The 25,434-nt window shown below is 45.3% G+C and overlaps 1 protein-coding gene across 1 annotated transcript in view; it reads left to right on the top strand.

Moving 5' to 3' along the window:
• The window catches only part of sema5a (sema domain, seven thrombospondin repeats (type 1 and type 1-like), transmembrane domain (TM) and short cytoplasmic domain, (semaphorin) 5A), a 122,779-nt gene that overhangs the window by 57,432 nt on the left and 39,913 nt on the right, over positions 1–25,434 (top strand). The window contains exons 7-13 of the mRNA XM_079755155.1: positions 3,614–3,827; positions 7,224–7,509; positions 9,388–9,523; positions 15,116–15,320; positions 18,448–18,655; positions 21,101–21,218; positions 24,757–24,938. Coding sequence (XP_079611281.1) covers positions 3,614–3,827; positions 7,224–7,509; positions 9,388–9,523; positions 15,116–15,320; positions 18,448–18,655; positions 21,101–21,218; positions 24,757–24,938 — 1,349 coding nt within the window. The remainder of the gene's footprint in view (positions 1–3,613; positions 3,828–7,223; positions 7,510–9,387; positions 9,524–15,115; positions 15,321–18,447; positions 18,656–21,100; positions 21,219–24,756; positions 24,939–25,434) is intronic.

The raw sequence follows: 25,434 nt of genomic DNA, 5'->3' as shown, positions 1-25,434 counted from the left end.
CCACAGTCTCCCCATCTGCCATTTTGGCCCACCCCTCCACCATCCCCCAAACCCCAACCTTGGTGCTGGGTGTTAACAATGTTTTTGTTCATCTGAATGCTTTTCGATTCATCTTGAAATACTTCACATTTCTCTTACTTCAGGTGAACAACACAACCACAGCCAGCTCTGGCCTCGAAGCCTGCTATTCACTCCCTTCAGTTTCCGATGGAAAACAGTGCGACTGTGTTGTCCAGTTAGACGTTTTTATTCAATATCACTCAGTTATATTCTGTTTTATTCTGTTTTTATTTTCACCAAATCATACAACAATCGGCCACTGAAGAGACATAACAAATAACCCAGATAAATGTCAATCTATCTATCTAACCCGAGGACCTAGATTAGACTTTCATTTTGTTTCATCCACTGTGGGTACCTGACAGAGGTCGTAGTTCGCTGTTGTTTTCTATCGGACGGCGTCTCATTCAAAGGTCATGGGCTGTTCACAAGCGACAGGGTTTACCGCTGTAAAAGAATGCAGAGGGTTTAAATGTCACGACATTATTATGGCTGTGTTTTATCCGCCACTGGTGTAGTTACATCGCTCACAGCCAGCGTTAATCTGTGTGTGTGTGCGTGCGTGTGCGTGTGTGTGTGGGTGTGTATATATGGGCTTACTTGGCTCAGAGAACCTACCTAGGATCACTTCCCTGACACCTTCTCTATCACCTGTGTGAGAGAGAGAGAGAGAGAGAGAGAGAGAGAGAGAGAGAGAGAGAGAGAGAGAGAGAGAGAGAGAGAGAGAGAGAGAGAGAGAGAGAGAGAGAGAGAGAGAGAGAGAGAGAGAGAGAGAGAGAGAGAGAGAGAGAATATGAATATAATATGAGAGACACAGGGATATTCTATCTGCTATCTCAACACTGCATGGTAACTATTTCAACAGCTGCCAAGAGTTTATTTTTCCTTTTTCTTTCTTTGTTCTCCTCCCCTTTCTTTTCTCCTCTGTAAAAAAGGATGATTACCACCTGGGTCGGCATGGTGATGGCTTGAATTAAAATGGCTGTGATGTCAAGTCCCTCACGCCCGCCCATGATTGGTGGAGGTTGACAAACAAGGCATCTACCTCTAGCATGCCTCGGGCTTCATCATTTCTTATTTCCTTGGACGATTTCTCCAGAGCAGAGAGGCAGGGGGTTATGATGATGAAGATGATGGTGATGCTGTGTCGTTCATGAGGACGAGGATTGCCTCGGTCTTAGATCTTTCGGGTTCATCCTTCGCGGAGGCTGAAGGGGCTGTTGCTGGGTCGGAGGATGATGATGATGAGGATGATGATGAATGTGATGTCTGATGGATCATAGGCAAGATCGAGGAACAATGTGGACACACTCACAGCCCCACTGCTTGGACTATTGTGTAATCCAACATTTTGTGGAATAATACTGAGTACCCCGTATAATCTCATAGATAATGATAATAATCTCATACAGTATGTCACCTTACCAAGCCTTTGCTATATGACAAACAAACGAATAGTAATACAATTGCAAACAGAAATTGCTCTTAGCACTACGTGCATTTCCGGTTCTTTATTTACTTTGAAAGAGTTTTCCTCCGACACAAACGCTGCAGCCGTCCCTCTGAGCATCTCCCCGCTCTCCGTGAGTGTGTGTGTTAGCCGTCTCTCCCCGTCCAGCCATCTGAGTGTACAGGAGCCCCAGTGTCTGCCCCCCTCTCAGCCATCCCAGCTGCTGTGGCACCCACATAGAGAAGGCCTTCTCCCTGCCTCCATCCTTAATATTCACCGTGGACCGGTTCCAGGCTATTCCAGTGTATTCTCTGGAACGCTTCTTGTCTCTCTTCTCTTCCTCTCGCTCTCTCTCTCGCTCTGTCTGCCTTTTTTTTTTCTCTATGGTTATTGCTGTGCCTAATGCCCTCGAAACAGCTCTCCCAGTGCGCACGATCTACGCCCCCCCCCCCCCCCAGACACGTCAATAGCTCCTTTTCATCCCGGCTGGGCTCGGGATGAGAAGCCCCAGACAACGCTCTCTCTGTGCCAGGCGGTCGGGGTCGGAGCGGAGGTGGCGGGAGTTAGCGGAACCCTTGATCCGAGGCCGTTTCCTGTTCCAAGAAACGGGTCTATAAAAAGGCACCTGTTCCCCCCCCCCCCCCCCCCCCCCCCCCCCCCCCATCCCCTGTGTCTCTCCACTCTCTGTCTCCGTCTCTGTCTCTCTATCTCTGTCTCTCTCGGTGGCTCGCTCTCTCTGAATGGTGCTTGGCATCCCGTAAAGGAAGTCTACCTGGTATTGAGTGCCAGCTAACGTGTCGCACGTCGATAAGGGATTCAGTGTGACAGAGAATTAGACGCTGATGGCGGGGCCCCGTGCGTCTAGACGGGAGACCCCTATGATCCGAGCGGTGCGCCGATCAAAGCGAAGCGGACGATTCGTGAGATGATGTAGTTGTTTTTTTTAGAACCTTGATTCTGAAATGTTTTAGTCTCATTGTATTTCCATGACTTGTGAAATCTCAATTCCGAGCATACTTTGAAGAAAATACTTTTATTTCTAGGTTTATCCTTAGAGCTATGAATGTAGGGAACAAATAAATAAGTGCTGGTCTTTCTCCCGCCTTGTTTTTCTTTTGTGCCATGAAAGTTAATTATATCTTGAAAGTGAATCCAAGGCCTCTCGCCCTCTGGTATTTAGAGTTTTTGGAGTTGAATGATTTTTTTTATTGGGAACAAGTGCACTGAGAAGGGTTAGGAGTAGGTCATGGCTTTAAAGTCGTTTTAAATGTGGGGAGAATCCTGTTTTTTTGGCCTTGGCAGAATTGGGAGCATGACTGCATCTTGCATCCCAAGTCACTTATGAAAACATTTTGCACTGATGTGGTGAAGTAGTGGTTTACCCAGATGGATGTCCAGTATGGGTGAAGGCTCTCGCACTGGTAAAGCCAACAATATATTGGAAGTTTTCAAAGTTTTTGATGGTCACTTTTTTGTAGGTTATTTAGTTGGAAAAATATGTTTCATCCTTATATTCATCCGTGTCGTTTATGTTGCGAACAATGCTAAATATGGCCTTTGATTGAATGCATGGCCCTGTGTTTGTGTGTGTGTGTGTGTGTGTGTGTGTGTGTTCGTGTGTGTGTAAGTAGGCAATTTATATTTTGTAATGCGAGATCTATTTCCATACAGCAGTACTTCCATTGCTTCCATTGAAATATTGTCTCTTGCCACGTTCGTCCCATATTCTCACCGCATTCAGTTATTGATAATAACATGGAGGCCTTGGGAGAAAAACCCTGCTTTTCAACTGACATTCACATCCTCATTTCCCTCCAATTTACCGGAATATATTCTGAAATATATTTACTGAAAGACTCAAATTCAATCTCGGGAAACATAACATCACTTGATTGTTCCGAGTAATATCTCGCGGAAAAAAAATGTGAACAAGGCATTCCGAGATCTCATGAGCCTCATTTGCCTGTTTTTTTTTTCCAGTAAATCCATCATCTTTCATTCTGCCATCCGCGTATTCCTGGAATAAACCTCTCTCTCTCTCTCTGTCTCTCTCGCTCTCGCTCTCTCTCTCCCCCCCCTCTCCCCACACTCTCTCACCATCAGCTGACCAACCTGACAGAGATCCACGACCAGATCAGCGGCATGGCGCGCTGCCCCTACAACCCGCGCCACAACTCCACCGCCCTCATCACGTCCGGCGGCGAGCTCTACGCCGCCACCGCTATGGACTTCTCGGGTCGCGACCCCGCCATCTACCGCAGCCTGGGGGGTATGCCCCCACTCCGCACCGCGCAGTACAACTCCAAGTGGCTCAACGGTAAATAAAACGCAGAAACCGTGTCCATCCCGCAAGGCCAACCCCCCGTGATGGGTTCAAGGGGTCACAGGTCATCTGCGATGTTTTGGCTCTGTGTAAATAGACCTGTCGGGCTGAGGCGGGGGGGATGGAGCCGAGAGTGTGGGAACCGTCCAGAATAGATTAGAGTGTGTGGTTTTCAGAATAGATTGTCTGCTGAAGTGATATTTTATTGATTCCGTACGTTGAGGTCAGACTGTGGGAAGACTGCAGCGGGTTAATCCTGCTGCCACTGCTGCTGCTGTTGCTGCTGTTTTTTAATATACATGTAGGTAGTTGGACTGGCGGGACAGATGCTGGCGTGTAGCTTCCCATCGTTGGATGGTTTAGGTTTCGTGAGGCACGTTGTTGCTGTGCAACTATAGCCATGGTTTGGTTTGATTCCAAAGCATTATCGTCTTACAATTCCATTAACATTTAGGGCAATCAGCAGACACTTTTATGGAAACTGACTTCTAATTAGAAATTTTGTCAAAAGAAAGAGAAACAACAATGTATCGCTGCAGGTACAGTAAGGATGTTCATAGAAACAAGTGCCAAGCACTTACAATTGCTAGTTTACCCAATCCCATTCCCTGTATGCAACAAAGATAGCTAGGATAAGACGCTACACAATGTGAGGTACTATTTTTAGGTGCTCGGAAGAACAACATATAATAAGTGCCTACATTAAGTTCCAGGACATACAACAAACAACATACATTCATCTTAATTAATGCAGTGATTACCATTCATGTAGCGGTACACGGCATAAAGTTAGTGATAGTATAATTAATCTGTGTTTTTCTGTTGATCCTCTGAGGTCCATCTACATTCATCAAGCCCCAAATACATTAACCTATCTATGACAGGAAATACTTTCCTGTAATAGCTGAAAAATGCAATAATCCACATAATAACCCTTATGAGTGGTTAGGAAAAACATGAATTGTTTCCAAGAATAAGTACGTGGCCCATTGCCTCTCGTTGCTAATGGCTGCTGCTGATCTCTATGAACATTTAGGGACAAAGTGGTTTTCCTGAAAAAATAGTTGGCAAAATCATTGTTTTTGTACTGCAGCAAGGTTCATCTTGTCTGCCATGCTGGAAATTATCCGACCAGAATTTTAGCGGAATTCGAACTCATTGGCAAACAATTTGAACGTTTGGTATTATTCTGCGGTGATTGCTAATCACTTCTCGTCTCCGTTATTGCAGTTGTCTTTGACAAACTGTGTGTTTAGTGTGTGAGGGTTTAATGGTTACTACCTTTAGCGCTGTCATCCTAGCTTAGTGCTCCTAACTGCCGTTGATAATGAAAAAAAAATAATTGGAGGTTGAATTATGTTGGTAATATAGTAATTTGGGAAATTATAAAGTGAAGCCATAAGGTAATTGAGTAAACGTTGATGGGGGACCGTGTGTATTACCTTTGCCAATAGCAATTTGGAAGATCATTTTCCCACACATTTTACAGATATCAGCAGTTAATAAGATTGAATTACAAAGATAGTTCAACCATGCAGTCTATACACTGATAGACAGCAAAATCAGCAGATTTATTTAAGACAAGGCAAGGGTAATGGGAAAAAACGACCATGGAGCAAATTTCACATTACTGTCAAATTAAATTGACATGTTTCATTAAAAAGTTAATAAAATGATTCCCTATCCATAATAGCATCTCCAAAGCCAAACATTATGATGCACAAAAACAATATTTTAATGATGGAAAAATCCAGAAGCCTAGCCATAGTTCAAGTACTGTCCCCTCCAAGCATATCAAGAATAAAGATTTTGAGGCTATTTAGTACGTCCGGTCTACAAATTGATTCTGTCAAAAGCCATCTTGTCAGTGAACGATTCGGTTCTTGTGTTATTCACATTCAAGCTAAATAGAAAAACGATTACACGGAAAAGTGCCGCATGCATTGTTTAGCAGTAACCTCTGAGAGAAAGGGGTTTCAATAATGAATTTCTATGACAGATAGATTTTTCCCACTCTTGCCCTCCCCTCTGCTGGCGTCCAAAAACGCAACGGGTGGAGAAAGGTTGAATGAACATAGAGTGAGGGCGGGGTGACCGCAAAAAAAAACACTTGTTCACTTAAAAGTGAATTAAATCGCTGTCAGGTGCAATAAAGTGAGCAGTTTGGATCCAATTATGTCATACATAAAGATGAACGTCATCACATTGGCAGCGCAGGGAGAGGCTGGGCCTGTTCCCACCAAAGTGTGCGGGCTATTACAGTTCATCTGTATCGGCCATTCCTCATCCACACCTTTAGGTTCGGCCGATGAATAATGGCTTTTCTTATTACAGCATAACATCATTAATAACGTGACCCAGAGTTATTAATCTGGATCACCTGCTGATGTGTGGACCCCACGCACAAACACAAACGCGCCGAGTCAATCCGTCATGGCAAAGAGTCCCTCTCACACAACCTCCCACGCTCGCTCTTTCCCTCTCTCTCTTTCTTTCACCCTTGCTTCTGTTTGTGTTTCTCTTCCCCTACCTCCCTGCTTTCTCCACACTCCCTTCCCTTTCTATGAATTTCTCTCTCGCCTCTCCTGTGTGCATTGCCCTGTAACCCTGTGTCTCCATTTTGTGTTCCCTCTACGTCTGTATTTGTCCCTTTTAATGGATCTGCCTCCTGGCCCTTTATTTTTTCTCTATACCGACCCTGTCTCTACCACCGTACCCCGCCAGGACCGGCTTTGTTTTGTGCAACCGTTATATTTCTCCCCAGCTCTGGATCTCTTGCTCCCCTAGCCCTCCCGGGAAGAAGAGACCCCTGTTCTGGGTTCCTTGTCGAGGACTCTTCCATTGGATATTGTTTGTCTGTTAAACTAGTTATTCCCCATCGGCATAGGCCTAGCATGCTCATGTCCGTGAGCAGGATCCAGGGGGTACTTGTTTAGACAAAATGCATTATGCAACAATATCCATATCCGTATTAAGAAGAAATAATATTATATATAGTTTATATTGTATTATTGCTGTTCATTAAAGTAAAGAAATAGAAGCACACATGAGCTTCTTCATTTTTAAACACCTCTAGGCCACTACAACATAAATAACGATGCTCAAGTAGTTACATATAGCGGTTATATTATGGACGGTAGTGATAATATGAGTCCAAAGGAAGAGGAGTGGTTTGGTGTCGATAAAGGGGGTGCTTCTGCAGTGCTCATGGGGCTGTGTGGGTGGTGGGGTGCTCCGTAATAAGACACAAAAGGTTAGGACACACTGTGTAACAGAGCTTAGGGACTCACTGTGGGAAGCCTTCTGACACCCTCACTGTGATCAAGGACTTTACGCATCAAAAGTTACTCGCCCTGACTTCCTGTGTCGTTCCTCCCCCTCCAAACCCAGAGCCCAACTTCGTCTCGTCCTACGACATCGGCAACTTCACCTACTTCTTCTTCCGGGAGAACGCGGTGGAGCATGACTGCGGGCGCACGGTCTTCTCGCGCGCCGGCCGCGTCTGCAAGAACGACATCGGGGGCCGCTTCCTCCTGGAGGACACCTGGACCACCTTCATGAAGGCGCGGCTCAACTGCTCCCGGCCCGGGGAGATCCCCTTCAACTACAACGAGCTGCAGGGCACCTTCTACCTGCCCGAGATGGAGCTGCTCTACGGCATCTTCACCACCAACGTGTGAGTGGAGACTTTTATCGTTGTTAGCTCTTGCCGGCAGTAGCTCGGCAGGTGGAGTGGGTTGGCGGGTAACCGCAAGGTTGCCGGTTCGATCCCCGAATGTCGCGGTGTCCCCGAGCAAGACACCTCACACTAACGGCTCTGTTCAGGGAGGTGTGGTGTCCCCTGTCTGTATAAGATATAGAAAGGAATCATGATGGTAACCCACCATTACTCCCGAGGAGACTCGACTTCCTTTCCTTTCCTAAGCGTTGTTTGCTTGGCTAGGTGGTTTGGTTTGGGGACGGCTCCAATGGGGTTTCTTGGTTTTATTTGGGGTTTTAGGTGACATGAGAGGACATGTTGGATAAATGTTGATGATGTGTTTGATTGCCTGTTGGATTAGATGTTGGATTCAAATAAGATTATTTAGCACAGCGTGTTTGATTGCATATTGGATTAGATGATGGATTCATCTTGGATTATATAACATGACGTGTCTCATTAGATATGGATAAGATGTTAGATTCAGCTAGGATTATATTAGATGATGTGTTTGATTACATATTGGATTAGATGTTGGATTCATATAGGATTATATTAGTTTATGTGTTTGATTACATATGGATAAGATGTTAGATGAAATTGGATTGGCTCGGATTTGATTATATGCTTTTCAGACATTGCATATCTAATTAGATTTAGATTACATTAGAATAAATTATACATATGATTCGATGAAATGTTACACGTTAGATGTGGTACTGGATTAGTTTTGATATAGCTATCTGTGCAATGCTTCTTCGGCTGTTTTTTGCAAAATATCCCATGTCCCTTAATAGAAAGACTAGTTGTTGGATTATATCAATCATGGAAAATTCACTCCGTGATGGGTTTCAATCCACGGTAATCAAATAAAGCTTTCCTGTCAAGTGTTGCAGCTAAATGGATTTGTGGCCCTTTCCACTACACATCCACCGAAACGTGTGCCTTTTGCCGTTAGTCATAATACAATGTTTCTAGTGGCTCCTACACAGAAAAACAATCACACACACACACCCACGCAAATATAGAATGATTGAAACTGTGCAATATTTGCTATTGCACACACATTTGTGCAACTAATGTACACAAACAAAGCCAAACACACACACCCACATCCTGGCAAGCATGCTCACGTTTGGAGATGGAGTAAAAAGCTGAGTAATCTCCTATTTATGGCCGGTGCCTTCACATAGCTCAAACAGAAGTCTTTTAAATGGTATTGGAAAAATTTCTCCCTGCGGGCACCATGTTTAATGAACAGCTGCGCCGGATTATAATTCACCCTGGCCATGTCGCGCCGTTCGAGATGAGAGCTAATGCTCTCGTTGCGTGCTTTTCAAGTTGATGGAAGCAGACGACGGCTTGTGCGAAAAGCGATGTCGCGGGCGGAAAAGTCAAAGCTGTATTTCAGCGCCACCGATCCATACAGTCAGTCAGGCGGGCGGCGAGGCGTGCGGGTTGGGCGGGGGGGGTTGAATGGAGCCTAATTGCGTCCCATTGTTAAATTTATACTTCAGTAACGACCATCACTCACATTGTGGCGTCGGTGGGTGCTCTTTTGTTGCTAGAAGGATCCATAATTCTAACCGTGGAACAATGCGAGCGGGCGTGTGGCGGTTGGGCCGCACCACGCCGCCACGCTATAAATGAATAAAAGGAAATGCACTCATTTACTCATTTATTTTAGTCACAGAGGAAGTTTTTTTTTTTTTCTACTTCTTCCTCCAACTTTTTGCCACTGAATGCGACTCCTCATCCATCATACCGGCTCCTATTCATTCCTCCTCTCGTCTTTCGCTCCCCTTCTCCTCCCCCCCCCCCTTCCCCTTTGTTTTTTGTGTTGGTGACGCTCAGGAACAGCATCGCTGCCTCCGCGGTGTGCGCCTTCAATCTCAGCGCCGTCACGCAGGTCTTCAACGGCCCCTTCAAGTTCCAGGAGAACTCCCGGTCGGCCTGGCTGCCCTTCCCCAACCCCAATCCAGACTTCCAGGTAAACCCGAACACACCAATACAAAAATAAAAGCCCCCTTTTTTGTGAGTTTGCACGGTTTCACTCGGCGTGTAATAAAGCCTCAGATTGAGTTTTGGTTCGACGGTTTGTCAATCTTGCAGGAGCGAGGTGTCTGACACAATGCGTTAACGATGCCAGGCCGCACAAAAACATCTTTGGGTGCCGTGGTATGTGTGTGTATCAGCGTGTGATCATTTGTGTGCATGTGTCTGCCCATCCATGAAGAGAATTGTATGCATTTACAGATGAGCTTTCCCCAGAGAACATGAAAACAACTCTTCTATCTCTTCTCCTTCAATCAGCCCTCTCTACTGCCCTCTGTGCCATCCACTGACACCATGGTACATGAAATTCCTATACAGCAGCAGCAGGCAACAAAAAAGCAAAGCTCAAACAGACCCTTAAAGCCCTGCGTCTGTGGGACAGGCAAATTAATTTTGTGTTCTATTACTTTCCACTTCTATCTCTTCCCCCTTTTAAACTCCCTAGGGGGGCTGGTCCAGGGAAAGATTACTGAGAATCTCCCGGCCAGCCAATGCGCTAGGCTGGTGCCGGCTTGCCCCTCTCTATACTGATGACTCATAGGGGATCCGGGTATTACTCAAAAGTGCTGGCTCTCCGTTTGGTTGCTGGCTTGCTTTCAGGAGATAGCCACAGCATGGCTAATCCATGTCGCTGGGAGCGAGATTGAATTTCCCCAGAGGTGAAGCCTTGCCATGGGATGCGACGTGTGTGCTGCCTTCACACGTGGTCCCTCCCCGTCACGCTCTCTCCAGGTCGTGTGGCCATTAGCTCCTCGGGTACGTCAGCCACACACACACACACGCGGATATGCACACACACACACGAATGCACTCACACACACACACACACACACACACACGCAATCACACAATCACAGACACATACACACACAAGTACAATCACAGACACACAATCACACACACTCACACAATCAGACACACACACACTAACACAACTTCTCTCTCACACACACACACACACATCCAGTTAACGTTATCTATTGGAACAGGCAGAAATTGTCAAGTAGAAATATTAGCTGTCTTATTTTACGCAAACACCTGCACGCCATTGTTTTTTTCCCTTGTGACCCACAAACTCATTCTCAGATACAAATACACACAACCAACCACTGACACACACATTTGGCATATACTCATACACTTACACACACAAACACAAACACACACACACACACAAACATTCTGGCTCATTCTCATACACACACCTATACACGCGTGCGCACACACACACACACACACACACACACACACACACACACACACACACACACAAACAAAAACACACACCACGCATCGACTCTGTCAGCACATCACTTCCAGTTGGGTGAAAATCACTTACCTGCACGAAAACCAATTTCCTCTATCAGGTGAGAGCTGACCAGAGATCTGCCCAGTTCAGCATATTGCAGGTGCGCCCCGTGGGATTCATGTCTATCCACGGCTTTCACGGGGCCCGTGTTCCACAGGGATGAAAGCTGGATATATTCGCGTGGTGAAACCCAATCTCTCCCTTTGAGACTAGCGGTGGGCAGGACTCCCGCTCCCCTCCACTGGGCTGAGGCACCCTGTATCAGGGCTGTTTGGTAACATCTTCTTCATCAAGCATTTGTCAATGTCAGAAGATTAGATTTATGTAGACAAGACGTATGGCCTGCCCGCAAACATCCCTACACACGAGCGTGAGAACATGCACGCTCTTAGGCGCGGCCTCAGCCCGGACACACAGACACACACGCACACGCACGAACACACACACACACACACACACACACACACACACACACACACACACACACACACACACACACACACACACACACACACACACACACACAAACTCAAACATGCTCACATAGGCATCCGCGCACACGCACACGCACACACACACAGACAAACACTCACACACACTCGCGCGCACACGCACACACAGACAAACACAAACAGAAGCATTCTCACATAAGCTTCCACACACACACACGCACACACATGCAGGCCTGCGGGCTAATACAGATTTAAGACTACATGCAGCAACACCTGATACAACAGTTGAAAACAGCACTATAGATTTGTGTCAGGTTAGGGCAGTCATGCCTGTGCACTCCTCCATCAGTGCTCCTGGCACATTGATTAGCTTAACTCCCCGTCTGTCTGGTCTCCCAAGAGATAATCTGCCCGTTCATTTGAACTCTACCGATCGATTCGAGTTGGGTTTCCCTCAGGTTCTGAATCATCTTTGTGGCACATCAACAGCTCATGCCATGGTGTAAAGGTTTTCTGTCAAACGCGTAGCTCTCCCTAAACACTAGAGATCATTAAGACACTGAAGCCAGTGCTGATGAGGGTAAATCTAGCGCAAAGGCTCAGCTAACAATATGAGTCTTCCTTAGCAATACACTCCTTGGATTAAGAAGGATGAACCTGCGCTATTCTTTTTTTTATGTAAAGTATTTAACAGGCGAACATGTATCCAAAAAAACGATACAAAAAGTGCAATGTAATTTAGATTAATGCGAAAGTAGCTTCTTGCAAATATATATAGAGTGAGTGCTCCATATACCCTGCAGCCTTTTTAATTATTTACTCTGACATTATGAGAATATAGAGGAAAACAGCAGGCGAGCGTGGAGGGAGGCAGGATTCAGTCCTGTGGTCGCCAAATGTGATGCTCATAACAACCTCGGATGGCCATCGGGATAAAAAAACAATTTAAAAGAAAAAAAATATTTTTGGGGGTTTGGAGTGTGGAGTGGTAACTACTACCCGCAGTGTCCAAAGGCCAGGGAGCATCAGCCTGACAAACCGCAAAGTGTTGGTTATTATAGAGGGGGGGCAGTGGGCGGTGGTCTCAGTGCGCTGAACTCCACTCCCGGGCCAATATTAAAGTCTGTCCCCCTCATGTTGACAACAGCCCAAATCACACATCCATCACCGGTACATTCATCCATTCACGGATCACACCAACTCAACCCCCCCCCCCCGAACCACCTCAACCGTAGCCCTGTCACCCTGTCTCGCTGACGCCGCGTCGAAGGGAGATACGCGCTCGGCGACGCAGTAACGCCATTACACGCACGCATGCACAATAACCATCACCAAAACTGTTTCACTGGTGGTTGCCTGCTGTGGAATCGCGAACTGAATCTGAGGAAAATGTCTCATCCTAATAAGCCATTAAAACACCACCCTACTAGTTGTTATGTCTGGGAGATGTTCACGTTAAGCAAATGATCAGAAGAAGTCAGCCAGAGTCTTCACATCAGAAGGGCGCTTTGTTTTTGAAATGGGTAAATTATTGATTGCCGCTGTTTGACGAATTGAGGCAAGGGAGTCTGTTTACGATTCTGTTTTTAAAATGAATTATACTAATTTCAATCCATAATGCAATGCATAATTACATCTTATCAAAATGTAAATAAGTTGGCTTTTGGCAATCTGCTTGGTCCAGGTGAAATCCTGAATCTTTTCCGTTGCTGTTTCAAATCCTTACTTGTTTACATGCTTTTGTTTTTTTTTCATCAATTCATTTGTGAACCTATGCGGTGTGGATTAGTTCTAGAGAACTACAAATCCCTACGGACACCTTGGTGTCAAGATCTATTTCTTCACAGAGACATGCACGTGAACTTTATTAGTCTAGCTCATATACCCTTTGGAGTTGCTCGACAATTGATAGAGTGAGAGAGGGAGGTAGATATAGAAAGAGGCATATATAGAGAGAGAGGGAGGGCGAAAGCAGTGACAGGGGATGTTTATCACTTTATCCCTCACAGTGGTGATGAAAAGAGGCATCTAATTCACCTTGGGAGAAGAGGCCACATCCGTAGCCCTTCCTCTCTGTTGACAGTCTAAACTAAAGCTCATTTTTCTTGCGTTACAATCTACGCTTCTGGGGAGATTGTGTTTTGAAATGGTGTTAGCCTACAGCCTTCTTTTTATACTCGCCAAAGAGATTAAAGCTAAATATTTGATAGGCCTGGAATTAAACAGATTTCTGAACATGTTTATTGATACCTCCTCACTGATTTTCCTCTCTTTTTGGGACTTGGTGGATCCGAAACAGGTTTGTAATCATGTTGTATTCACAGATGTACCTGACAATAAAAAGTCAATGAAGCAGCTCTAATTAATTTTAATAGGCATAAATCAAGGTTGAGGAATCTACTCTGGCATAATCATTCTCATTCTACTCACAATTTATGGCAATTAGTGTTGCAATTAGATAGCGGCCTGCCTACAAAATTATATTTTGCCGCAAAGGAACACTTCCCAGTTGTGCACGCACACACATTAATTGCTCACAGATTCTGTGTGAGTAAAGAACTTTCCAAAATCAAAGTTAGAGGTTTATTTTAAATGCTACCTTTTAACATTTTAGAATCCATTGTTAAAGTCAATTATATGACTAACACACTTTGATGAATTATCAGAATAGGGATTATCTTGATAACTTACAAAAAAAATATTTATTTGATAGTAAGGTCACAAAACCATTTGATAATTAAAATGCTAATGCGTTATCACAATTCCGGATACACAATGCAACTTGCAAAGCTATTTTATCTTCAAACCAGATGCACAAATTCCAGGGTAGTCCACGTAGTTTAATGTGCCATAAGGCATCTTGACACTTATATTATATTTTTTTGTGTAAGAATAATGAATCTTTTAAAAGGAAATATGATTAGAATGCTTAGATAATTGGTCAGGAAATGAGAAACAATGCTAAATATTTAGAGAGCCGCCAATGAAACTTGGCTTGCAATAAACACGTATATGAATGAATTGTCAAGTAATCCTCTAATGTCTTTCCTAAACCTTTGTACAATATTAAAAACGCTTGAGGCTGAGTTGTAAATCAATGAATGGGGGGTGATAATTGTCTTTTAATCATTCCCTCTTTCTTTCTCCAGATTCCTCGCCCTCTTGCTATCAATATTAACAACATCATTTGGTTTAACATTACACTGCAATAGGCTCACAAATCAGACTTCAGATGAATATCTAAAGTCTGATGGCAGACAGGTTCAACTCTTGGTGAATAAGGCATTTCACTTTCTTTGGCTTGATGTTTGTTTTCGACCAATCAGGTCACCGGAGGCAAGGATCTGTCAGCAGCAAACACAAACCCTGCCAGCAGTTTGTAACGAAGCGTTTGGAAGGGTTTTAAATCAACACTGTGCAGAGACTGTCCACCGTAGAAATACACTTAATAAAATGTATTCGGACAAATGTACTTATCGAATGTCGCTTTGTATGAAAAGCCTCCAAATTTAAATGTTAACGTAATAAAACTCCCCTCTGAGGGCTAGAAGGGGATTTCTAGAGAATCTCTGTAAAGAAACAGGATAAGAGTTGTAAGTACGCCCCTTTCAGTTTTAGATTTTCCTTACTCCGTCCCTTTTCAGTTTGAAATTTTCCCGACCGCTGGACCGGAGATCAGAACCACAGAATCCCTGTGTCCCCGATCCAGCCTTTCCGGAACAAAGCATCCTCATCAGCCCCTTTTTCTCTGTGTGTCCCCTTCCAGTGCGGCACCATCGACTACGGCTCCTACGTCAACCTGACGGAGCGCAACCTGCAGGACGCCCAGAAGTTCCTGCTGATGCACGAGGTGGTGCAGCCCGTGGTACCCGTGCCCTACTTCATGGAGGACAACGTGCGCTTCACCCACGTGGCCGTGGACGTGGTCCAGGGCAAGGACCAGCTCTTCCACATCATCTACCTGGCCACGGGTAGGTGGGGTCGGGGGGGTGGATCGACGGATGGTTGGGTGGATGCTTGTGTGCGTGTTTGCATTGTCGGTTGATCCGTCATCGTCTGGGGTCGAAATCGATGTGCTAGTGGGTTAGACACATTCTGTGTGTGTGTGTGTGTGTTTGTCATAAACTCTGTGTGTGTGTGTGTTGTTGTGTCTGACACAAACTTTGTGTGTGTACATGTATATGTTGGTCGTAAACGGTGTGTGTGTGTGTGTGTGTGTGTGTGTGTGTGAGAATGTGTAGGGTGACAAATGTCTACTTTATAGTGTTCAGTATCAACATCTGTGATTTTCTTTATGGCACATTAGCACTCTACTGAGCAGCTCTTTGAACGGGTGTTTCCTCTGTGTTTCCTTTCCGTTCGTGTCTTTAGTTAGACTTGGGAGGTGGGAAGACATCACAGGTCCATCCATTGACTCTAACGTTACCACTTCCCACCTCCGTATGGCTTCCATGTGCTGTGTAGCACACCTGACATCGGCAGATTTATTCGCTAATGACTATTAGTCTTAAACCTCTCCGTTTATTTTGCTTTTCGACATCGACAGCTGGCACGGAGCAATAATGCCTCTGGGAGCAATTGGAAAGAATTACAACCAATCAGAGCGACAAAACATATGACATAGTAATGAGCTGTGATTAAACTTTTACCAAAGCCTGTTGAAAGTACGGCAAACACACAAACGCTTTATGTGCAGTTGTTCTTTTAGAGAAAATAAACTGTTCAGTTTGTTTTTAATACTGTCGCGATTCAACAGACCCTTCCACATTTGTGGCTGCTATTTAGTTATTCTAACCCGCTCCATATTAAATTAGCAGTTGTGACGATTGGCCCGACCCGGGCAAGGTCTGCTGGAACTCTTTCTGAACGGGACGGAGGCCAGACCACCTGCCAAAGCAAATCAAACTTAAGTTTGCAGATTTGTCTTCTTCCCAGGCTAATCCAACCCTATACCACGAGACAAGAGGAAGGTCACAAACACCACCAATTGCAACCTGTCAGAAGAAGACAAGCTAGCAAACACACATACTCACATTCCTAAAGCGAACACCAGTGGCTGATTTAAACTGAAATTCTAAACGCTTTAGTTGGCAATCATTATTATTTTCAACATCATTGCCAAGTGCCAGTAGTCTGCCATTAAATATTTTCCAAATAGTTAGTCAACATCAGCTTGAAATGAAGTGGAAATACGTATTGTTAAAAAAGTGCAATGTTAATTATTAGCTAATCAAAGGAGCTCACGTAAATGTGATCATACTCGGCCATGATCATTCACTATCGTCTGAGAACAGGCTACGGAAAAAGCCTCCAAACTCGCAGTTTTCAGCCGTCAGCAAAACTGACTGTAGGACTGGCTGTCTTGCCCTGTAGTGCAAAACAGGAAACGTCGGTATAGCCCTCTTTTCCTCTGACATACTGTGTTATTTTAATGTTATTGCCTTACCCGGGTGCAGTAGACGTCTGTCTGTTAGTCTGTCTCCGCAGCCCACAAAATCCCAGTACCATACACATAAACGGACACATACACACACACACACACATACACTTAGACACACACACTGACTCAAAAACCACCCACCCACTAACACAAACACACACAAACATGTTCCAGATCATTTGCACTGTGCTTGGCATCTTGCTCTGATCAATGTAGCTTGGCACAACAGCCGCTAACGCCACGAGCTACGTAGACACACACCAGACGCTAATGAAACGTATGAATTGATGCCAAAGCTGTTAGCGCTGCATAACTCCCTTATGCATTAAGAGGCTCTCTGCTAATTGGTGTGTAAGAGGGAGGGGTTTCTGTCCATATCATATCTCGGGGACCTGGGTTCTTGACTTTGTGTCAAGGTGTCGTGGAGAGTGGGGCTGTGTACACGGTGTTGATTTATTTATTTATTATGGTTTATTTTTTGTAGGATCACACAACACGGTACCTTCAATGCTGGTTACTGGTGTTCCTCAGGTTCATAATCTAACCCCCACTCCTGAAAGCTTGTGTGTGTGTGTGTGTGTGTGTGTGTGTGTGTGTGTGTGTGTGTGTGTGTGTGTGTGTGTGTTTGTGCTGAAGAAGAATAGGCAACACAAACCGGTTCCCCAGATTCACAGAGCCTCATCCCACTTCAGATGATTCCTCATATTATTCTGCGCTGAAGTCCCGGAGTGCGTGACACCTTGCGGTTCCGACACGCCTATTTTTCAGGGACCACCTTGAAACCGTGTATAATGTCATCCCTGTGCCTTCCTCTTTCCTTTGCCTTCGCAAGCGCAACTAAGTACATTCTTCACACCCTCTGGGACTACATGTATAATTAATGTTGTTTGTCTCGGCCCTTTTTTTTCCCATCACCTCGAATCTTTCAACGACAAAAGCATCCCACAAAATGAAGGATAGGCTGGCAATTAACTAAAAGGTCAGGGCATCACTCTCGGAGACACCGCATTCAAACCGTGTCGTAATTGCCGACAAGTGATTGCATCACATCGCACATTTTCTTCCGAGAGAGAATGAGAGACAGGGCCGCGTGTCGTGTCACTGTGCGTGTGTAATTGTTGGCCTCGTTTCGTAACAAGACAGGCAGGTGTGGCGTCATTCCGATCGAGTTTTGTCCTCAAGTCATCTCGCCGACGCTTGGATCAAGGGAGTGATTGTATGGTTCAAACACAGTTCAGCGCGCCAGGTCTGCGCAGTAAATCTATGGTTATTGCCAGGAACTACCTATTGTGCTCTTATTGCTTCCCCAATTATCTGTCCTGTGCCCTCCCTCTCAGTGTCACTTGCTCTCGATTCAATTCAATTCAAAAGGGCATTATTGGCATGGAAAATAAACAAATTCAGTCTCTACCTACCTCACCCCCCCTCTCTCTCTCTCTCTCTCTCTCTCTCTCTCTCTCTCCCCCTCAATGCCCCCTTCTCCCTTCCCATCCTGTCAGCCTGAGCATCATACTGGTTCCTCTACTGTTTTTGTGTCAGAGAGAGTATGTGTGTGTGTGTGCGTTTTATTGTTTTCATTCACAAACCAACCTCCACTGAACCCGTGTCCCTTCCTTTGTGTGTGACCAGTCCCGCCTTTTTTCCCGCCCTTTCCCTAGACTATGGCACCATCAGGAAGGTGCTCTCCCCTCTTAACCAGTCCATGGGGAACTGCCTGTTGGAGGAGATTGAGCTGTTCCCTCCCAGGAAGAGGCAGCACATCCGCAGCCTACTGATCCTGCACAGCCGCAGTGAGCTCTACGTGGGCGTGCGAGACCAGGTTCTTAAGATACCGCTGAAGAGGTGCAACTACCACAAGTCCAGAGAGTAAGTCCATTGTTGGCGCATTTGCATATGCATGGCCTCACCCACGTTCACGCACGCCAACATTTGCACGCACGCATACACAAACGCACAAACACAGCATGCACGCACATATACACCCATGCACAGGCACACACATGGCCAGGCTCACTCACACACACACACACACACACACACACACACACACACACACACACACACACACACACACACACACAAACACAGACCCCTACATTAACACACAAGCTCATGCACACATTCACACACACGCACACACATTCACACGCAAAGATACAGTACCCTATTAATCTCAATGAGTTTTGAAAGTGAAACATGCACTCATAGCAGCTTTAAAGTTATATTTTAAATATTTGGGGGTTTTATCTGCAAGGTCCAGGCCGTTGCTGCTGAGAAGCTTTTGCTGTAATACCCTAAATCAGCCTTTGTTTGAGCCACCTGTCTCATGACTGACATCCTTAAATGTCTATATATTTGCATATGCACACACACGTATATATGCACACATGCACATACGCACACACACAAACATGTGCACACGCACACATGCACACGTACAAATGCACACGTACAAATGCACACAAGCACACAAGCACACATGCACACGGACACACACACACATGCACCAAAGTGTTGATCAGATATATTAAGCCGGTGTGGGTCTACAGAGGAACTGTGTCTTAGGTGTAAATACTGCTAAAGCAAGCGTGAAGCAACGGGAGAGAAGTCAACACAGTGAAGATATCCCATCCATCAGGCTTCCTGTAATCATAGAAAAGTGAGGCAAAAACACATCACACATCTGCCGTTCCTGACTCGGCTACAGAAATACATTTGATTTATTAGGAGAAAACGGTGGAACAGAGTTTGTCGAAGGAGCAGCCAATTATAATGTAAAGTTGCACAAACACGTTTTCTTGATGTTCTCTCAGAAACGGCGATGCATCTGCATGAATTCAATGCTTCAACAACAGAAATATACACAATTTTAGTCGACTCAAATGTGCCAGAAAGACACTAAGCCAGAGGGTTGCCAGATTTAAAGAAGCCATGATCAATGGCTCTCTTTTTGTGGGTTCTGCTTCATGCCTCACTGAGCACTGCTGTTATTCTCTTTAGAGTCTGCTAAAGACCGGTATTAACCCCCAGTTGTGTCCATTTTGTACTAATGTTCTGTTGTTTTTAATGCATTTCCACACGAAGAAATATTTTCAGACCATTCCATATAATTCTCCTTCCATCGATATGCCCTTTATTGCACTACATGTTAAAAGAATTGCTTTGTGTGTGTGTGTGTGTGTGTGTGTGTGTGTGTGTGTGTGTGTGTGTGTGTGCGTGTTTGTGTGTATGCATGTGTGTTTGGCTTTTTGGCTGATTATGTTTGTGTGTCTGCATGCGATTGTGCTCGCGTGTGTGCGACTTGAATTGCTACTGAATGCATGGTTTGTAGAGCCCAATCGATAGACAGCGCTCACCATCGCATGCTCATGTCTCCCTTTTGTACTCATGCCCCGCTTTGTCTTCACCAGTTGCTCCCATGTGATTGGCCCCTCGTTACCATGGTGCACGCAGATGCCGCTGATTGTGAGGGCTGGCAGATGTGCGATGGTGCTGACACTGTCGCTCGATGTTTGCATGAGAAGAGTGACATTGGGGCTTCTTTAAAGCCGTCAACAAGCCACTCCAAGCGTCCTCTTTGAAGACGGAGCGGGCGTCAACACATATTCCAGGAAAAATATTGACTTTAGGTTAATATTCACGTTAGCATGCAAATAGGGAGAAAGCCCTAATCCGGGACGCCGGCTCCAGGGATTAGCTGAATAATCAGTGGGACACGCTGTGGTAATTCATCATTTTTGGGAAGCAGGAACACAGCTTTCGGTCTAGTTTAAACAAAAGAACCACCGCTGCCTTTCTTGTTACCATGTACCCCTATCTCGTCAGCATCGGTTCGTCCTTCATTTCCTTTGTTCCCTTCTTGTCTTTGTTTTCTAACCTTTCTTACCTCCTGTTCTTGTTTTTGTTATTTTCTTCTCCTTTCATTCCTTGTATCTTTCCATTCTTGTCCCCTTCCTAAGCTTTGTCACACTATCTCTCTCTCTTTCTCTCTCTCGCTTTCTCTCTCTCTCTCGCTCTCTCTCTCTCGTTGTCTCTTTCTCTCTCATTGACTTTCTCTCTCTCATTGTCTCGTTCTCTCTCTCTCTCTCTCTCTCTTTCCCTCTCCCTCGTCCCTCTCTCATTCACCTTAGTTCTTCCACTCGTTTTATTTTGTACAGCCCTCTCCACGTCCTCTGGCCAAGTGGTAGATTGTGAGGTGTCAGGAGTATAAACAGTGGGTTGGGATTTCCTCTGCCTCCCTCTCTAATCCAACCACCTCAAATCGTTCATCTATCTCTCTCCTTCTCTCCCTTCCCTCCCAACCCCCCCTAGGTCGTGTGTGGGGGCCAGAGACCCTTACTGCGGCTGGGACCTGGTGCTGAAGAAGTGCACCACTCTGGAGCAGAGTGTTCGGATGAGCCAATGGGAGCAGAGCATCACCAAGTGCCCTGTGAGTAACGCTGAACACACCCCCGTCGACCTCGGCTTTTTGATGATTAATTTTTTTTTTCTCACACACAAATGCTCAAACACACACACACACACACACAAACACACATACACAAAAAAGCATGACACACACTGACGCCTCCTCTTTTACAAAAAAACACCTAATATAGACAACCTTGAGCCAGAATCACTCGACTTTACCGGCACAAAATGTGCCCAGGAGAATTATCAAGGGTTCTTCTTCAATCATCCACCTCTGTCGGGCCTGTTGATGAGCAAAACAGCCCATTCCATTTACCCTCCCTCTCCCTCACTCTCTCTGGCGCCCACAGTTTGTGCACAGCATTAGGCCAGAAAATAGCCTGTCAATTTCCACCCAAATGAAGCGACTCTTCTTTCAAGGTATCCTTCCTCAATGTCAGTCCCGGCACAGAGCGAGAGCGTGTGAAGTCTATCCCTCGCCCTTGTGGCAGTCGCACGTGCCTAGTTTCAGCCCTCGGAGGTCATAGAGGTAGACGATACGTCGCGATAAGATGCACTTTATCAGTCCCGAGAAGGGAAACAAGAAGCCACATCTTGCAATCATGACATATGGACAGCATGAGAGGACCCCGAGAGGCAACATTATCTAAAAGCAATAACAAAATATGGCAATGCCAAGCCCTGTCTCGAGGTCCCCTGCATACAATTCTCATTATATATAATGAACAAACGACAATATGATCATAATCACTGTGCCCGGCACAGACATCAAGGTAGTCTTGATCGTCGTGATCCCAGCTTGCCATTTGAAGCAAACACTCAAGCTGTAGCCTTTTATTGTAAGGGTTGAAATCGTTGCTAGGTGCCATAAAAAAAAAAAAACTCATTTTCCAACCGTTGAAGGCAAAACATTAAAAGAAACTTTTCAAAATAAGCACGTTATTTGTGAGTGTTATTTCCCTGGGAATGGCAACACGATACATAATCATTGCAATGCGGAGTACTCACTGAGAAAAACCAGAATCAAACACTACGCACGTTGGCCTTCAGTCTAAGGTTTTCTGAACAGTGCAACGCTAAGCCATAGAAATGAATGAATGGAAGTACGGTGACCGGCCCTTCCTATCTCAATGAGCGCCTCTAATAGTTGAACAGTCTGCTGAAGTCTGCTGTGGAAGCTCAGCGAATACAGCTCCAGCCAGGAGCATAAATAAATATATATAATTATGTAATTATGTGAGTGTGTTTACTTCATTACTTGTTGACGCTGCGCACTGAGCTATGATCAAGCCCGTCCTGGAATGGAACGTTCTGTACATGCCTCTGTGGGGATGGATGATTGTTATGCATGGGCGACCAACCCAATTTCCCCCACGGGGATAAATAAAGCGTATCGAATGGTATCGTATGTACTGTAGCACTTGATCCCAGGTGGGTTGCCAAGTCATGCTTGCTGACCGGGGGGATTAAGCGGGGCGTGTGCCGCTGTGTAATTCAGTATTCAGTATCAGCGTCAAGCCAAGCGCTGGAGTGGTTCCAAGGGGCCGTGGCAACCCCCTTTGTTGACGAGAGGGAAAGTTCACCGCACGGCTTTGACTCTCACACACAACATGAGAGGCAGAGGGAGGGAACGGGTTGTTACTCCCTGAGCTGTGGTCTCTCCGGGTCCAAAAGGCGCTCACAATGAGTATGAATTAAGTTGGGCGGTAAGCGCCGAACGTTGCCGAGCGTTGCAGAAATAACGACAATAGAGGGGTTCCCGCCCCGCTCCAAACTGACTTTGACATGTATTGTACAGTATGTACTTTTCTCTCGCATGTGAATGCATAGTGTCTGTGATTACACACGCGGTGTAGAACCAATATAGGAAAAAAGGTTTGCGGTATAAATAGATAAAGGTCAACTTGAAGAACAGAAGAGACAAAGCGATCCCCAGAATATATATACTGTATGTAGATTACTGTATATTATTATATATCATATCTCATGTACATTAGGATATGATATTATGTATATATATATATGATAGATGATATCTATGATTGCTTGCCTTGTCAAGAGTTTCAATGCTCAGAACGACCCTGTGTTTTAATGTACATTTGGCAAATAAACACTTTATCACTCTGACTTTGACTTTGATATGTGAGTTTAATCTATGAGTTTATACTTATACATATGATTGTTTTGGTCTTTTTGCTCTTGAACACAGTTTTAAGAATTGCTCTTGCTTCAAACTTTTCCTCCTTTTTTGCGTGCGTGTTGGAGGTTGTTGGAGGGCCGGTCGGAGGTGTCCACGTTAGACCACCCGCTGTGCTGCGTAGGCAGCGGCCCAGGTTGCTTTTCCCTCGTTGCTTTCAAACACACCATCTGCCACTGAAAAGAGCACAGGCTCCTCAAAACCACGAGACACAAGCACACTAGTTCAAAAAAGTGAACTTCTTTAAAACACAAGAATTCAAGCTGCATTATCAAAATCCGGAAACGCAAAATACGTCCGTAATCTTTGAATGTTTCTCGTCTATTTATTTCTCGTTCAGCGGCTGTTAGGCTGTCAGTTGTTGTTATTTTGAGGCTGTGTTTGAAAAGAGGTGTGATTTTAAGACCCCTCTCTGTCCCTGGAACAACAGGGCCTTTCACCTGCCTCCCAAATTGATTTATCTCACTTTGAGTGCAATTACTGTCCTTCCATTCTTTGATTTCATGAAAATTACGACGTTCTTTGTCCCGCAAGTAATAGGAAATATGGTAATTCAAAAGACACACCGTTAGCCACCTCGATTGTAGAGGCTTATGGCTTTCGGCATTTTCGGCACTGATGCAAATGATTCTCTCTGCCGGAGTCAAGCACCGCCAACCAATTTATACCCACAGAGTTCAATTACCACCAATGATGATAGGCCGGACCTTATCTCCCACTCAGCGCCACAACACACCATCATAATAGCCTCTATTTCTTTGAAGTGAAATCTTGAAGTAAGTATTTTCAATTGTTCGGTATGAAGCCCATAGTGGTGTCAGGGCATCGCTTCTGATTCATCGCCAGGCATGATATACTTCACACGCAACAACCTGCCTATTTCCCTATCTTAATGTTCAGTAGATAAGTTCTCTCCATACGTGAGGGCTGTTATTTTCCCCCGCTTTCCTCCTTTTTTCTTCTTTGCGTATTGTAAATTACCCTCCCTCAACACCTTTGACTAATCTCTCCATCTGTATTCCTGAGTCTGTCTCTATTTCTGCTGTCAGTTTTGTGACTAATCCTTCGCTTTACAAGGTTTTCACCTCTCTCTCTTGCGCTGCGTCGGGGATATGTGCCGAGGCTGATGCGGAGGAAAACAATGCTGTTTCCCGTGGCATCTAGTTGAGGAAGATCGATTTCCGCGTCACCAATCTGGCTTTGCTTCGCACCTCGGCTAACACCGTTGCGTTTGTGCGAGCATCATTTTTGCAAGCGATCCCTACGTGAACAAAGGCGGCTAACAGTGTGTTGTGCTTTCTATAGTGGTGTGAGAAAGTTTCCGTGACTCTGTCCTCAACCTGTTCCCTCCCCCTGACAGGTGCGTAACGTGACGGTGGACGGCGGGTATGGCGCCTGGGCGAGCTGGGCTGCCTGTAGTCATAACGACGGCGGCAGTGGGGGCGCCTGCCTGTGTCGGACGCGGGCGTGTGATAAGCCCGCCCCCCAGTGCGGCGGGCGGTCCTGTCAGGGCATCAGCGTAGAGGTCGCCAACTGTTCACGGTAACTGTCTGTCCGTCTGACGTCCTGCTGGCCTCCTGTCTGTTTATCCGTTCAACTATCTATCTTTCTATCTGTCTGCCTGTCTGCATGCTATGTTTGTGTCAGTCTTTCTGTCTGGCTGACTGTCGACATAATATCTTTATGTCACTCTTTCTGTCTGCCTCTCTGTCTGACTGCTGGCCTTCTCTCTGTTTATCCGTTCATCTATCTATCCCTGCCTGTCTACATGCTATCTTAATGTCAGTCTTTCTGTCCGTCTGACTGTCTACCTGTTAGCTTTCTTTCTATCTGTCTGTCGGTCTGTCTAAAGCCTCTTTCACACATTGTTCCCGTTAAATTACTGGGATAACCTTTCAGGCACTGATTGTGGGTTTCCTTATTCACACATGCAGCTATGTTATGAAACATATCCGTTCCCTGTTGCACCGTTTCACACATGGCATAGCAATTAGTTTGCTCGCTACATTTGAAAGCGTATTAAATCAGACGGACATAA

Source organism: Pollachius pollachius (genome assembly GCF_949987615.1).
Source record: "Pollachius pollachius genome assembly, chromosome: 17".
NCBI classification, from domain to species: Eukaryota; Metazoa; Chordata; class Actinopteri; order Gadiformes; family Gadidae; genus Pollachius; species Pollachius pollachius.
Note: the sequence above shows the minus strand (reverse complement) of the source record. Positions and strands in the feature narration are given on the sequence as shown.